The sequence below is a fragment of the Oncorhynchus mykiss genome, chromosome 16, assembly GCF_057628025.1.
Source record: "Oncorhynchus mykiss isolate SJ-2025 chromosome 16, ASM5762802v1, whole genome shotgun sequence".
NCBI classification, from domain to species: Eukaryota; Metazoa; Chordata; class Actinopteri; order Salmoniformes; family Salmonidae; genus Oncorhynchus; species Oncorhynchus mykiss.
Genome location: NC_143037.1, coordinates 35,654,741 through 35,669,915, shown reverse-complemented (window position 1 = coordinate 35,669,915; position 15,175 = coordinate 35,654,741). Strand labels below are relative to the sequence as shown.

The window sequence follows — 15,175 nt, the reverse complement described above, 5'->3', positions numbered from 1 at the left end:
AATGAATTGTGAGAAAGCTAAATGCATAAATATTGTACCGTTGGATCATTTAAAATCCAAAGTGCTGGAGTACAGAGCCAAAACAACAACAACAACATTCCCTGTATATACTGTATTTTCATGAGGGTTATAATTCTGGTAAGCTCCCTGAACAAAACGAAACATATGTTGAGCATCACAAACGATATTAGTAAGCTAGAGAAAGCAGATAGGCCTAATACTCAACCCAGACAACAGGTGACAGAAAGGAATCAGCTTTCATTTCCAAAGTCCATTCATTTATTATACAAAGACCTAGCATTTTGACCCCGCATCGTCAACAACAACATAAACTATGGTAACCACTGTAATGTGACTTTCTGCTCACTTCACAAACACACACAGTAGTCTGCGGACGGACACATGCTGTGTCCACATGTACAGTGTGGGGGTGAAAGGTTACGATGAAAGTGACAATGGGGGACAGTGTGATTGATTCATGAACACCCTGACAGGGGGACATGATGGTGATGACACAATTTGACGGCCACTCATCTAAATAACACGGGGCTATCTGCTGTTACACTCCTTGCACTGTGTGCGGATGTGCATTCATTGAAAAATGCTCGCCTTTCAGCACATGATGTGCAACAACCCAATGTCATTTCATAAACCATGAAGTAGATTCAAGTGGAATTACATCCAGACTGACTGAGTGCCCAGGCATTACAGTACACATGATGCAGATCGACTAAAGTAAAAATCACAATACCATGAACACCAAGGGCCTGATAGTTTGTCTACATGTTATGGACAGAAAGGGGATGGCAGACTGAACACACACCGATGGCAGACATTATCCAGAACACATTTGAAATCGGAGACGGGTTCCTCTCAAGGGTTCTTATCTAGGGAATGTTTCCTTTCCACTTTCCTCCACTTTTACATTTGTTTAGCAACATCCAGAATCTCTAGACTAGCATTAAAGGTAGCAATTCTAGTGGAATTAGATTGCACGTGTTAGCAGTGCATTCAAACGCATGGGGAAAGTGCTCTGCTTTACACAGTGGTGATTGGGTACCCTTTCCTTTCGCCATACATGGGAACTCTTTTCCCATCTCTAGGTAATGTGATGACAAGGTCAGGACTAAAACAAGCCGACACAGGGGACAGTGTCCTCAAAAAGCAGGAACTGTATACCCCTGCAGTGCATCAAACTGAGAATGTCCTGAGTAAGGGGAAAATACTGTCCAGAAAAATACATTGTCACTCTCCACTTAACAGGCCACTAGTCCCCTGTTTTTGTGGCTCGCTCCCCCATTTCTGTCTCTCGCTCCCTTTCTGTCTCTGTCTCTCCCTCCCTCCCCCCAGAGCAGGTTAGCGACATTGGATCTACTTTGGGTTGATGGAGGATGCTGGCATGTTCACAACTCATGGTCAGCATGAGTTGGCCTCTACGGGTGGACGCAATTGGCTTGCGGGGGCGGAATCACTGGGGTGGCAGGGGAGGGGCATGTGGTGCATGCAGTGTGCTGATTGGATCCCACTACACCTGGGTTCTGAGTGACGCCTTCAGGGCTCCTAACAATTTCCTGCCTCTAAAAGCGGCGTTTGGACAAAGAGGGGTCCACTGAAATCACAAAGAGACAGAGGAGAGAGAGTTCAGAGAGGAGGAGACAAAGGGAGGAAGCGAGAGGGAGGGGGGGGGGGAAGAGTACAGCAGATGCACATACAGTCACAGTTGACAGGGAAGATCTAGAAACAGGAAGAGATGAACAACAGTGTGGTAATTTCAAGTATGACAGAAGACAAAATGCAGTATAGAAATAAACAAAGAATGACAGTAGGAGATAGCCAAACTATGGAAAATACTCTTCTCCTGTTGATAGTAAATTGTTTAATTTAATCCAACATGTGTTGACTGACTCCCGATAACTAACTCTGGGTAACTGCAAACTGAAGTACCATATGCTTACAATTTCCAATAACTATTTAATGAAGGCCATCCTTTTTAACGGCTTCTGACAATGTTCTGGTTTTAGTACAAGATGTCACAACATTTCCAAGGCCGTTCCAAGCCGTTCAATTTATCAAAAATCAACTCAGAGTGTCTTGACTGAGTAATGAAAAAATATATAATATAAGAAACACAATTGCATATGTCTGCATGGATACAGGAAGAGTGTAATCTGTCTTTAAAACAATAAAATAAACACCACTGAGACAATTCTACTATACGTGTCCCCATTTCAACATCCCAATTGTCAGAAGGGTGGCATCCGCAGCAGCTGCCACTCAACTGCAACGCACAGATCACACTGGTAGGCTGTCTGGGCCTCGGTTGGCTGCTGCTAATGACACTTTAATGCCTTAATTACTTAATTAGTCATCTCTCAGATGAATTCTTATTGATTGAGATGCAACCGGGGCAATTAGCGAGAGTTCCTAATTGAATAAAATGTTGTATTATTATATTTATTTCCAGCTTTGGCACTCAATCCTTCATCTGTATAATAATGGAGATTTTGAATTCCAACATATTTTTTCCCTTCAATAATCACCATCGATTGATGACTAGGAGGGGAAAGTAACTTAAATTCTATCTAGAATATTGTGTTGAGAAGTATTTTGGAGCTAAATAGTGTTTTGACAGGAATCATACTTAGAAGCCCAAAGTTAAATTATTAAGAGAAGGACAGTTAAATGTTTTCCAATACTAAGGACAAACCCTCATTTCGAAAACAAAAGGCCTAGTACCTCCCTTAGTACCTACCTTACCAGTGATGTCATGTACAGACACATGAACAAAGATGGAAGCCTCCTCCATACCTTCCAAATACACGTGGCGAAAACCTAAAATAAAACAAAGACATTATGACAATGAGCCCGGCGACAAGAAAACAGCGCAATGTTCCGTCTCTCAGTTAGAACATACACACACACGCTGCTGTCCCATGTCACACTGAGTATTTAAATACGGTAACAGTTTCCTTGACACCCAGTGTCATTACACGGTATGACGCGGCCATAAACATGTCATAATATGTCATAACCTGCCATAATATGGTCATAACACTGTCAGGACCCATATCTATTCCTGTTGTGACATATATTGTGTTATTTTATGACTGTTATGACAACTAAATAAAAGTGTCAAAACATTTATTCAAATGAAGCATTATGACCATCCTGTGTCACTTTACTTGGACTATGAAAACACACTTTATGACACTGTCAAGAAGCATTATGACCGGGGCCTCCCGAGTGGCGCAGTGGTCTAAGGCACTGCATCGGAGTGCTAGCTGTGCCACTAGAGATTCTGGGTTCGAGTCTAGGCTCTGTCGAGGGCGACCGCGGCCGGGAGACCCATGGGGCGGTAGGGATGTCCATGTCCCATCGCGCACTAGTGACTCCTGTGGCGGGCTGGGCGCAGTGCACGCTGACACGGTCGCCAGGTGTACAGTGTTTCCTCTGACACATTGGTGCGGGTTAAGTGGGCATTGGGTCAAGAAGCTTGGCTTGGCTGGGTCGTATTTCGGAGGACGCAGGGCCCTCGACCTTCGCCTCTCCCGAGTCTATACGGGAGTTGCAGCGATGAGACAGACTGTAACTGGATACCACAAAATTGGGGCGAAAAAGGGATTAAAAAATAAACATTGTGACCACCATAAACATATAAGCCCGATAGGCCTATCAAGTACAGGCACATATTCAAAAGTATGTGGACACACCTTCAAATGAGTGAATTTGGTAATTTCAGCCACACCCGATGCTGACAGGTGTATGAATTGAGAACACAGTCAAGAAATCTACATAGACAAACATTGGCAGTAGAATGGCCTTACTGGAGAGCTCAGTGATTTACAATGTGGACCGTCATCACCATCAGTTTGTCAAATTTCTGCCCTGCAAGTGCTGTCCCAGTCAACTGTAAGTGTTGCTATTGTGAAGTGGAAACGTCTAGGAGTAACAACGGCTCTGCCGCAAAGTGGTAGGCCACACAAGCTCACAGAACGGGACCAAATCGTCTGTCCTCGGTTGCAGCACTCACTACCGAGTTCCAAACTGCCTCTGGAAGCAACATCAGCACAAGAACTGTAAGTCGGGATCTTCATGAAATTTCCATGGCCGAGCAGCCGCACACAAGCTAAGATCACCATGCGTGATGCCCAGCGTCGGCTGGAGTGGTGTAAAGCTCACCGCCATTGGACTCAGTGAAACGCGTTCTCTGGAGTGATGAATCACGCTTCACCATCTGGCAGTCCGATGGACGAATCTGGCCCTTTCCTGTTTCAGCATGACAATGCCCCCTGTGCACAAAGCGAGTTCGATACAGAAATGGTTTGTCGAGATCGGTGTGGAAGAACTTGACTGGCCTGCACCTTAACCCTATCGATCAACTTTGGGATGAATTGGAACGCCGACTGCAAGCCAGGCCTAATCACCTAACATCAGTGCCCGACCTCGCTAATGCTCGTGGCTGAATGGAAGCAAGTCCCCGCAGCAATGTTCCAACATCTAGTGGAAAGCCTTCCCAGAAGGCTGTTATAGCAGCAAAGAGGGGACCAACTCCATATTAATGCCCTTGATTTTGGAATGAGATGTTCGACGAGCAGGTGTCCACATACTTTTGGTCATGTAGTGTATCAGTCATCAGTCAAAAAGAGGGTGTCTTGTCCTGCTCCTGAAATCTGCTCCTGCATTCATCCCGGTCATCAGCAACAGAGCATTGGGGTAGGTACATGTCTGACATCAATGTGTTTGCATTTACAATAATAATTTAATATGGTCAATAAAAAAATATTTATATATATAAAACATACTGTTGACATGTAGGCCAATGGAATGTTTTGCCTTTTGTGTGTTTTCACAATCTTATGGAGGTGTCATAACCAACCATAAAATAACGCTCAACGTCTAAATATATGTGTCATAACCATATTATAACAGGTTATGACATTACGACATAGTTATGACCACGTCAAAACGTGTTATGATGCTGGGTGTCAAGTAAAGTGTTACCTTAAACACTGTATTCCACTCTTCAAAATGGCCCGAGTAGCTCCCCTCCTCAAGAAACCAACACTCGACTCGTCTGATGGCAAAAACTATAGACCTGTATCACTAATTAATTTTCTTTCCAAAACACTTCTGATCAACTCTCTCGTTATCTCTCTCAGAACGACCTTCTTGACCCTAACCAGTCAGGATTCGAGACGGGTCACTCAACCCAGACTGCTCTTCTCTGTGTCACGGAGGATCTTCTGGACCCCTAACCAGTCAGGATTCGAGACGGGTCAATCAACCCAGACTGCTCTTCTCTGTGTCACGGAGGATCTTCTGGACCCCTAATCAGTCAGGATTCAAGACGGGTCACTCAACCCAGACTGCTCTCCTCTCTGTCACGGAGGATCTTCTGGACCCCTAACCAGTCAGGCTTCAAGACAGGTCACTCAACCAGACTGCACTTCTCTGTGTCAAAGCTGAACCTTTCTCTTTTGTTCTCATCCTCCAAGATCTATCCGCTGCCTTTCAATGCCGTGAACCATCACATCCTCCTCTCCACCCTCTCAGGGCTGGGCGTCTCAGGGTCTGCACACTCTTGGACTCATCCTACCGCTCCGACCTGGTGACATGGAGAGGATCTGTGTCGACACCACGTACTCTCACTACTGGTGTCTCCCAGGGCTTGGTTCTTGGCCCCATCTTCTTCTCTCTATAGACCAAGTCACTGGTCGTATCCTCACATGGTCTCTCCTATCACTGCTATGAGGATGGACCTCTCCTCTCCTCTCCATAGACCAAGTCACTCAGCTCTGTCATATCCTCACATGGTCTCTCCTATCACTGCTATGAGGATGGACCTCTCCTCTCCTCTCTATAGACCAAGTCACTCAGCTCTGTCATATCCTCACATGATCTCTCCTATCACTGCTATGAGGATGGACCTCTCCTCTACTCTCTATAGACCAAGTCACTGGTCATATCCTCACATGGTCTCTCCTATCACTGCCATGAGGATGGACCTCTCCTCTACTCTCTATAGACCAAGTCACTCAGCTCTGTCATATCCTCACATGGTCTCTCCTATCACTGCTATGAGGATGACACTGAACTACTTTCTCCTTCCCCCCTTCTGACACCAAGGTGGCGACACGCATCTCTGCGTGCCTGGCAGATATCTCAGCTTGGATGTCAGCCCACCACATGCTCGACAAGACGGAGATGCTCTTCCTCCCGAGGAAGGCCTGCCTGCTCAAAGACCTCTTCATCACAGTTGACAACTCCATAGTGTTGCCCTCCTAAAGTGCAAAGAACCTTGATGTGACCCTGGACAACACCCTGTCGTTCTCTGCAAACATCCAAGCAGTGAGTCGCTCCTGCAGGTTCATGCTCTGCAACAGGAAGCGGTGCAGGTCCTAATCCAGGCACTTATCACCCTGTCTAGACTAATGCAACTCTCTGCTGGCTGGTCTCCCCACCTGTGCCATCAAACCCCTGCAACTTATCCAGAACGCCGCAGCCCACCTGGTTTTCAACCTGCCAATGTACCGTTCATGTCACCCCGCTCCTCCACACACTCCACTGGCTTCCAGTCGAAGCTCACATCAAGACCATGGTGCTTATCTAAGGAGCAGCAGGAGGAACTTCCCCTCCCTAACTTCAGGCTATGCTGAATGCGGGAGACACATTTCTGTTTAATGCATTCAGTTGTACGACTGACTAGGTATCCCCCTATCCCGTTTCTTTATACTTAGGTATACAGTATATATGGCCAATATACCATCACTAATGGCTGTTTTTATGCACGAGTGCCTGGATACAGCCATTGGCCATAGTATATTGGCCATATACCACAAACCCCCGAGGTACCTTGCTGCTATTATAAACTATTTTGGGTTAGAACAGTAACAAGTATTGTTTTGTCATACCCGTGGTATGCGCTCTGACATACCACAGCTGTCAGGGCTCAATCCACTCAGTTTATAATAACAAACACATAACATACATAGCCTATACTAACACAATAGCCCAGGAAAGTCAGTTAAGAACCAATTCTTATTTACAATTACGGCCTACAACGGCCAAACCCGGATGACGCTGGGCAAATTGTGCGCCGCCCTATGGGACTCCCAATCACCGGCCGGTTGTGATACAGCTTGGAATCGAACCAGGGTGTCTGTCATGACGCCTCTAGCACTGAGATGCAGTGCCTTAGACCGCTGCGCCCCTCGGGAGCCCTGAGCAGCGGTTGGGGGTTTGGTGTGAGTGCAGAAGGAGGAGGATGTGGGTAGGTACCTGGTATCATGCTGTTGAAGGCAATGGTGCGCTGGCCAATGAAGTCCTGGCCGATAGGGTCGTGGTCCCACACCAGGAAACGGACCAGCACCAGCTCGGGCATGTGCAGCGTGAACACCAGTGTCTCCTCCCACATGGGGTTAAAGCCTGTAGAGGAGAGGAGAGAGAGGGAGGGAGGACAGGAGAGAGGGGAAGGGAGAGGGGGGAGGAGAGGGATGAAGCAAGAGAAGGTGTGGGGAAGAAGTAAAGTGTGAGAGAAAATATAGAAATAGACAGAGAGAGCGAGAGCGAGAAAGAGGTAGAGAAAGAGGGAGAGCGGTGAAGACACAGATTGAGATGAGCAGAGAGTGGGAGAGATATGGACAATGAAAAAGAGCAGGAGAGAGGGAGTGAGAGAGACGAGTTAGAGCGCTGGCTCAGCAGTCATGAATAATTCAGGGTGTGTGTGTGTGTGTGTGTGTGTGTGTGTGTGTGTGTGTGTGTGTGTGTGTGGAGACCCAGTGGTGCTGTAAAGTGCACTGCTTCGGTGCCAACCTCATCAATTATCCATGACATACACACACGCCGAGACAAGCGCAACCAAAAAAACAAAACACCTGACTTAACCAAACGTAAAGGACAAGTAGCGGGTGCAATGCACATTTAGCCAACTTTTTATCCAAGCGTACTCACCATTGTCATCCACCACCCTGGTTTGTTCCTTACAGCAGTCCACTGGCAGACCAATGATCTCCACCTCCACAAAGGGGTCGATAATCTGACCCACAGACAGACAGACAGACAGACAGAAGTTAAGAGGCTTCACCAAAACAGCCAATGTAGTAGCATTATTAGTAATAGGGACATTCTGTGTAATTTTGGTCCATAATATATGATCTTCCTCAAATTAAATCGATAAAAAAGGTCCTTTGGAGGATGGATTTTTGGCATATATTTGAAAACTGTATCTAAAATAATGAGTGAAAAATAAATCATCACCTCTCCTCTGTCCCCCAGCATGGAGTCTTTGGGTTTGGGCAGCTGTTGCCCGCTGATGATCTTCAGCACCAGTTGTTTCTTCATCTGCCCCGGCAACGGGTCCTCCATCATAGGGTTAAAGACACCTACAGGAGGGACGGAGGTACAAAAACCCTCTTACTCTTTCCTCTGTTACTCACGAGGCACCAAATGAAAGAAAACAGACTGAAACAGGGAGAGACAACCTAAAGTTGTCCAATAAGAAAAGCTTATTTTCGTTTCTGTTGCAAAACATTTTGCTACGGTGTGCACTTGTGAATACGGCCCTGTAGTTGTTTTGCTATGAAATCAATGGGAGGGTGCTGCTGCCCACCTTCACACATGCAGGCCGGCTTTAGGATGTAACCACAGTTGCCGTTGCTGTTGAACTTGGCTCGGTTCAGCTGGAGCACTCTCCCCTCCGACTGGTAGTTCAACGCCACTGAAAATCACACAAACCAAAACCTTTTTGATTAAACTTAGAAACTCAGAAAATCTGGGGGCAAATGGAACCATATTCTGTCCGCATGAGCAGCCTTTGGAGAATTCAACTAAAACAAATCAAACTTTATTAGTCACAAGCACCGAATACAAGTGTAGACTTGACCGTGAAATGCTTACCTACAAGCCCTTAACCAACAGTGCAGTTCAAGAAGAAGAAAATATTTACCAAGTAGGCTAAAATAAAAAGTAATGATAAAAAGTAACTAAAGTAATAAGAATAACGAGGCTATATACAGGGGGCACCGGTACCGAGGCACTGTGCAGGGGTACAGGCTAGTTGAGGTAATCTGTACATGTAGGGGGGCAAAGTCCAACTCTACATTATCAAACAAGGTTTTTATATGGAAATGGACCCCCCCCCCCATACCCAGATGGCATCCAGCATTCCAGAAGGGCTGTGGGTTGAAGTTGGAAGAGTCCACACGGTAGGAGGAGGGGTAGATGCGTGATAGCTGCCGCTGGTTGAAGTGGATGAAGGTGGCAGCTTTCTGCTGCATGATCTGGTGGGCCTTGGTCTCGCTCAGAGAAGACACCTGCCAACTGGAGCTGGCGGCTGGAAGACACACACACACACGCGTGCATACAAACAGACAACTATATCCTTTATGTTGGCTTGGTGATAAAACAAACACACACAAAGAAAGACTCCTTTGTCTGAAATGGACTGTGAACACGTTAAAAACAGACACATTATTCTCTGGGGTCCGTATCCGTATGGTAAAGCAGTTTCCGGGTGTGTAATCCCTGCTCACCTTGTGTCTCTATGTCGGAGACGCCCACTGACTTGGTGTATTTGACCAGGTCTGACAGAGCCCTGGACAGCTTCATGGTCTTCTTCTTCCTGCAGGAAAACAACCAGTGAGCCAGTGGGACAGTGCTATGTTACGTCTAGGCTTACGGTATGGTTGTACAGAGCGTTTCAATGGTAACCTGCTATGTAGTACATGCTGCCATGTACCTGCTGTGGTGCAGGTGTAACATGTCACAATGGTAACAGCCCATGTCTCTGCGGTAACAGCCCATGTCTCTGCGGTAACAGCCCATGTCTCTGCGGTAACAGCCCATGTCTCTGTGGTAACAGCCCATGTCTCTGTGGTAACAGCCCATGTCTCTGTGGTAACAGCCCATGTCTCGGTGGTCTTCATATGGTTGCACTCAAAAGGCATTCATTTACTCAATAAATTTTAGTTTTGTTCGATAAAGTCTCTCTTTATATCCAAAAACCTCCGTTTGTTCGAGCGTTTTCTTCAGTAATCCACAGGCTCAAACGCAGTCACAACAGGCAGACGAAAAATCCAAATAGTATCCGTACAGTTCGTAGACCTTACAATGAAATGCTGCTTACTTACTACAAGCCTTTAACCAACAATGCTTTAATAAGTTAAGTAAAAAATAGAAAAATAAAAGTAACAAATAACTACACAGCAGCAGTAAAATAAACAATAGCAAGGCTATATACAGGGGGTACCGGTACAGAGTCAATGTGCGGTTAGTCAAGGTAATTGAGGTAATAGGTACATGTCGGTAGAATTAAAGTGACTTTGCATAGATAATAAACAGAGAGTAGCAGCAGCATAAAAGAGGGGTCTGGGTAGCCATTTGATTAGCTGTTCAGAAGTATTATGGCTTGGGGGTAGAAGCTGTCTAGAAGCTTCTTGGATCTAGACTTGGCGCCGGTACCTCTTGCTGTGCGGTAGCAGAGAGAACAGTCTATGACTAGGGTGGTTAGAGTCTTTGACAATTGTTAGGGCCTTCCTCTGACACCACCTGGTACAGAGGTTCTGGATGGCAGGAAGCTTGGCCCCAGGGATGTACTGGCAGGAAGCTTGGCCCCAGGGCCCCACTACCCTCTGTAGTGCCTTGCGGTCTGAAGCCGAGCAGTTGCCATACCAGGCGGTGATGCAACCAGTCAAGATGCTCTTGATGGTGCAGCTGTAGAACCATTTGAGGATCTGAGGACCCATGCCAAATCTTTTCAGTGTCCTGAGGGGGAATAGACTTTGTCGTGCCCTCTTCACGACTGTCTTGGTGTGTTTGGGCCATGATAGTTTGTTGGTGATGGGGACACCAAGGAACTTGAAGCTCTCAATCTGCTCCACTACAGCCCCGTCGACGGGAATGGGGGCGTGCTCAGTGCTCATTTTCCTGTAGTCCACAATCATCTCCTTTGTCTTGATCACGTTGAGGGAGAGGTTGTTGTCCGGGCACCACATGACCTGGTCTCTGACCTCCTCCCTATAGGCTGTCTCGTCGTCGTTGGTGATCAGGCCTACCACTGTTGTGTCATCAGCAAACTTGATGATGGTGTTGGAGTCGTGCCTGGCTGTGCAGTCATGAGTGAACAGGGAGTACAGGAGGGGACTGAGCACGCACCCCTGAGCACGCACCCCTGAGTGTTGAGGATCAGCGTGGTGGGTGTGTTGTTACCTACCCTTACCACCTGGGGGCGGCCCGTCAGGAAGTCCTTAGCTTAGTGATGAGCTTTGAGGGCACTATGGTGTTGAACACAAGCCCTGCCACACGGTGGCAGAAACATTATGTACAAAATAAGTTACAAATAATGCAAAAAAAACATACACAATAGCACAATTGGTTACGAGATCGTAAAACAGCAGCCATCTCCTTCGGCACCACTCTCTCCTAAGTCTCTATGGTAACAGTCCATGCCTCTACGGTAACAGTACCTGCTGTGGTGTAAGGGGGCGCGGGAGGCCATGCTGGTGCTCTCCTGGTCCGTGTCAGTGTCCTCAAGGCTGTTGGTCTTCTTCAGCTTGGCCGCCTTTTTCTGGAGGGGAGAAGGTCACAATACAGTTACAACAGCACCGATGCACTAAAGTTTCTCGAGATGAGCTTAAGTGGTGGGCCGAAGCAAGCTATCTGCTTTAGTTTTCAAGATGATTGATCTCTGTCGAGGGAGGAGCTGGTTTTTACATATTGTGTATATTTATTTATTCTGAACACATTTCCGTTAGTTGGTAATGTCAATTCTTGATTTTTTAAAAATGTTTACGTTCGCTAGCTGGACAGGCTAATGCCGCCCCAATTCCCCGGAGTGCCTGGCTAGGGTAAAGGAGTATGTAGTGGCAAGGGTCAGGGATATAGAGCAGGTCTCCTACACAGAGGCACGTGAAATAGTTTAAGGAGCGAGGGGAGCTGAAGATATGGTGGTGGATGCTCAGCAGACTGTGGAGATTCAGAGTGTTGTTCAACAGTTGAGGGAAACTGATGTGAAGAAGGTGGATTTTATGGTGTCCAAGAAACTGGACATAATAGTATTTACGGCTGAAAGGTTTTTTGGGTTTCCAGGACTTCACTGCCAAAACATTGCAAAGAATACTTTCCAAAGATGGTCTTCCCTCTCAGGCCCCAGAGCCTGTAGGGATGGGTGTTGGCAGTTGAATCTGAATAAAGGTGTACACTGAGTTTTATTCCGTTTAGATTTATTTCGTTAATTATTTGGGCTGATTTACAGCCAAAACAGTAGGCGCTGGCATGCACCTATTGCATTTGTTTGTGGACTGCAATCATATCAAAGAAGAACACACTGCACAGTAGGTGGTGGCAATACACCAATAGGTGTAGTCTGCCATAAAACGTTAAAGAATAAGAAGAAAAAAGGCCAATGCCGTCGAGTACTAAACTGTAAACCCATCAAAAATGGTGTAATATCCATGGTACTATCTCTGCTGATCACGTCTGTCAATCAAGTAATCCTTACCTAAAGTAGTAGACAGCTGGTGACATCTTGAGAAAGATCTCCGTCCGACAAACTGTTAAGGGATTTTTATCAATAATGACTAAATGATGTATACATTTCAATCAGGACTGACTAATCAGAATACTATTATGTTACTGTATAGATATATTAATTGTATTTTAATCCTAGTACTGAATATAATGTGTGTAATTATAATCAAGAATTAGAACAATGACTGTCTGTTCCTTGGTAGAAACGAATTAACTTATCGTCAGACTGGCTAGAATGCTTATCTATCTACACAGGGAAACCTTGGCCTGGTCGTAAATGATCTAAACCGGTGGGAGACGATGTAGGAAGGCTTGTGAACTATACTGCCATTGTATCGGAGTGGAGGAGGGACGGGACAGTTTAAAACCTATGACGTCATTTTCAGTTTATAACCTGTTGAAAATTGTATCATGTTCAGTACTCTCGAGCATAAACGCTATTGCTGGATTTTGAGACTGGTCTCTGCCCATTTTATGCAAATAAGTATCTTACAAATCCTTAGAAATGGGCTGAGTGTATTAAACATATAGATGGTTAATAAACATATAGGAATTTCATTCCTCTAACAATTGGTCCTTCGAACGCCGGAACTAAATATCCGTCTCTGTCATCTGAAGGTAGTACGCCGAAAACCGTGCACGGGCGGGTCTAAATCTTTTTTATTTATAATCTGACTACTTAGTTATAGAAATGTGATACCATCAAAATGACTCAACATTGAATCAAATAAACTTAACAAGTAATGTAGTTAGTTATCTTGCTAGTTGGCTAGCTAGTTACAACAAGTAGATATGTTGCTAGCTAGCAGGAGCAGATAGCTTTATCACTAGCTAGCATGTCATTTAGCTAATAGTTTATTCCAAGTAATAATTTAAGACGACATAAATCTGTAGGACAAGTAGTGTAACTCTAATACAGTCATCAAGGCAGGACCCACTCATTTCATTCATACTGACAAATAAGAAATGCCACATATCCCTGTCAATAGTTGGAGTAGGACGATCGCAGAGCACCCTGCCTCAGACGATCAGATGTGCATATCTATTCATATTATAGCTCGCAAACTCCATTCCTTTGCTGTGAGGATTTATTTGTTTGTCTTTCACTTTTGTCTCACATAATCTATTCAGCTCTCCTGTGTCCAGCTCCCAGAGATCAACCAAGTGCTTTTGACCAAGCATGGGCTGATTCTCTCACTTGTGAGAACCATACTACTGCAGTTTGAACTAGCCCTGCCATCACCATTTAGACATTGGGACCAGGTATGCATCTGCCTGTTGTCTTTTAGTTGGGGGTTTTGTCTTGCACAGTGTAGTGCATTATAGAGTTGAAGATACACATGCTTGTTTGAGCATCTCGAAGACTAATGTAGAATCAGTTTAACCTCTACAGGATTGGCGACCCCGTCCCCCACACGAGACGGTTGAGCTAATGCAAGCTAATGTGATTAGCATGAGGTTGTAAGTAACAAGAACATTTCCCAGGACATAGACATATCTGATATGGCCAGAAATCTTAAATTGTTGTTAATATAACTGCACTGTCCAATTTACAGTAGGTATTAAAATGAAAGAATACCATGCTATTGTTTGAGGAGAGTGCACAGTTATGAACTTAAAAATGTATTCATAAACCAATTAAGCACATTTGGACAGTCTTGATACAACATTTTGGACAGAAATGCAATGATTCCTTGGATTTAAAAAAAATCTGCAAAAATTAAAGCAGGAAGCACCAGTGACTCGGTCTAAAAAAAAGTGGTCAGATGAAGCAGATGCTAAACTTAAGGACTGTTTGGCTATCACAAGCTGGAACATGTTCCGGGATTCTTCTGATGGCATTGAGGAGTACACCACATCAGTCACTAGCTTCATCAAAAAGTGCATCAATGATGTCATCCCCACAGTGACTGTACACACATACCCCAACCAGAAGACATGGATTACAGGCAATATTCGCACTGAGCTAAAGGGTAGAGCTGCCGCTTTCAAAGAGCAGGACTCTATAACCTGGAAGCTTATAAGAAATCACGCTATGTCCTCCGACAAACCATCAAACAGGCAAAGTGTCAATACAGGACTAAGATTGAATCGTACTACACTGGCTCTGACGCTTGCAAACTATTACAGACTACGAAGGGAAACACAGCCGAGAGCTGCCCAGTGACACGAGTCTACCAGAGTCTACCAGATTGTGTGATCACGCTCTCCGCAGCCGATGTGAGCAACACCTTTAGACAGGTCAACATTCACAAGGCCGCAGGGTCAGACAGATTACCAGGACGTGTACTCCGAGCATGCGCTGACCAACTGGCAAGTGTCTTCACTGATATTTTCAACCTCTCTCTGTCAGAGTCTGTAATACCAACATGTTTCAAGTAGACCACCATAGTCCCTGTGCCCAAGAACACCAAGGTAACCTGCCTAAATGACTACCGACCCGTAGCACTCACATCTGTAGCCATGAAATGCTTTGAAAGGCGGGGATGTGATGTCTCACATCACCGTCATTATCCTGGAAACCCTAGACCCACTCCAATTTGCATATCGCCCCAACAGATCCACAGATGATGCAAACTATATTGCACTACACACTGCCCTTTCACACCTGGACAAAAGGAACACCTATGTGAGAATACTATTCATTGAC

The 15,175-nt window shown here is 45.4% G+C and overlaps 1 protein-coding gene across 1 annotated transcript in view; it reads right to left on the bottom strand.

Moving 5' to 3' along the window:
* Nucleotides 1-15,175, bottom strand: part of plch2a (phospholipase C, eta 2a) — an 86,568-nt gene that overhangs the window by 13,193 nt on the left and 58,200 nt on the right. The window contains exons 13-20 of the mRNA XM_090202583.1: nt 11,463-11,563; nt 9,531-9,619; nt 9,146-9,331; nt 8,609-8,716; nt 8,257-8,381; nt 7,951-8,035; nt 7,279-7,425; nt 2,753-2,832 (exon numbers count right to left, since the gene is read on the bottom strand). Coding sequence (XP_090058709.1) covers nt 2,753-2,832; nt 7,279-7,425; nt 7,951-8,035; nt 8,257-8,381; nt 8,609-8,716; nt 9,146-9,331; nt 9,531-9,619; nt 11,463-11,563 — 921 coding nt within the window. The remainder of the gene's footprint in view (nt 1-2,752; nt 2,833-7,278; nt 7,426-7,950; nt 8,036-8,256; nt 8,382-8,608; nt 8,717-9,145; nt 9,332-9,530; nt 9,620-11,462; nt 11,564-15,175) is intronic.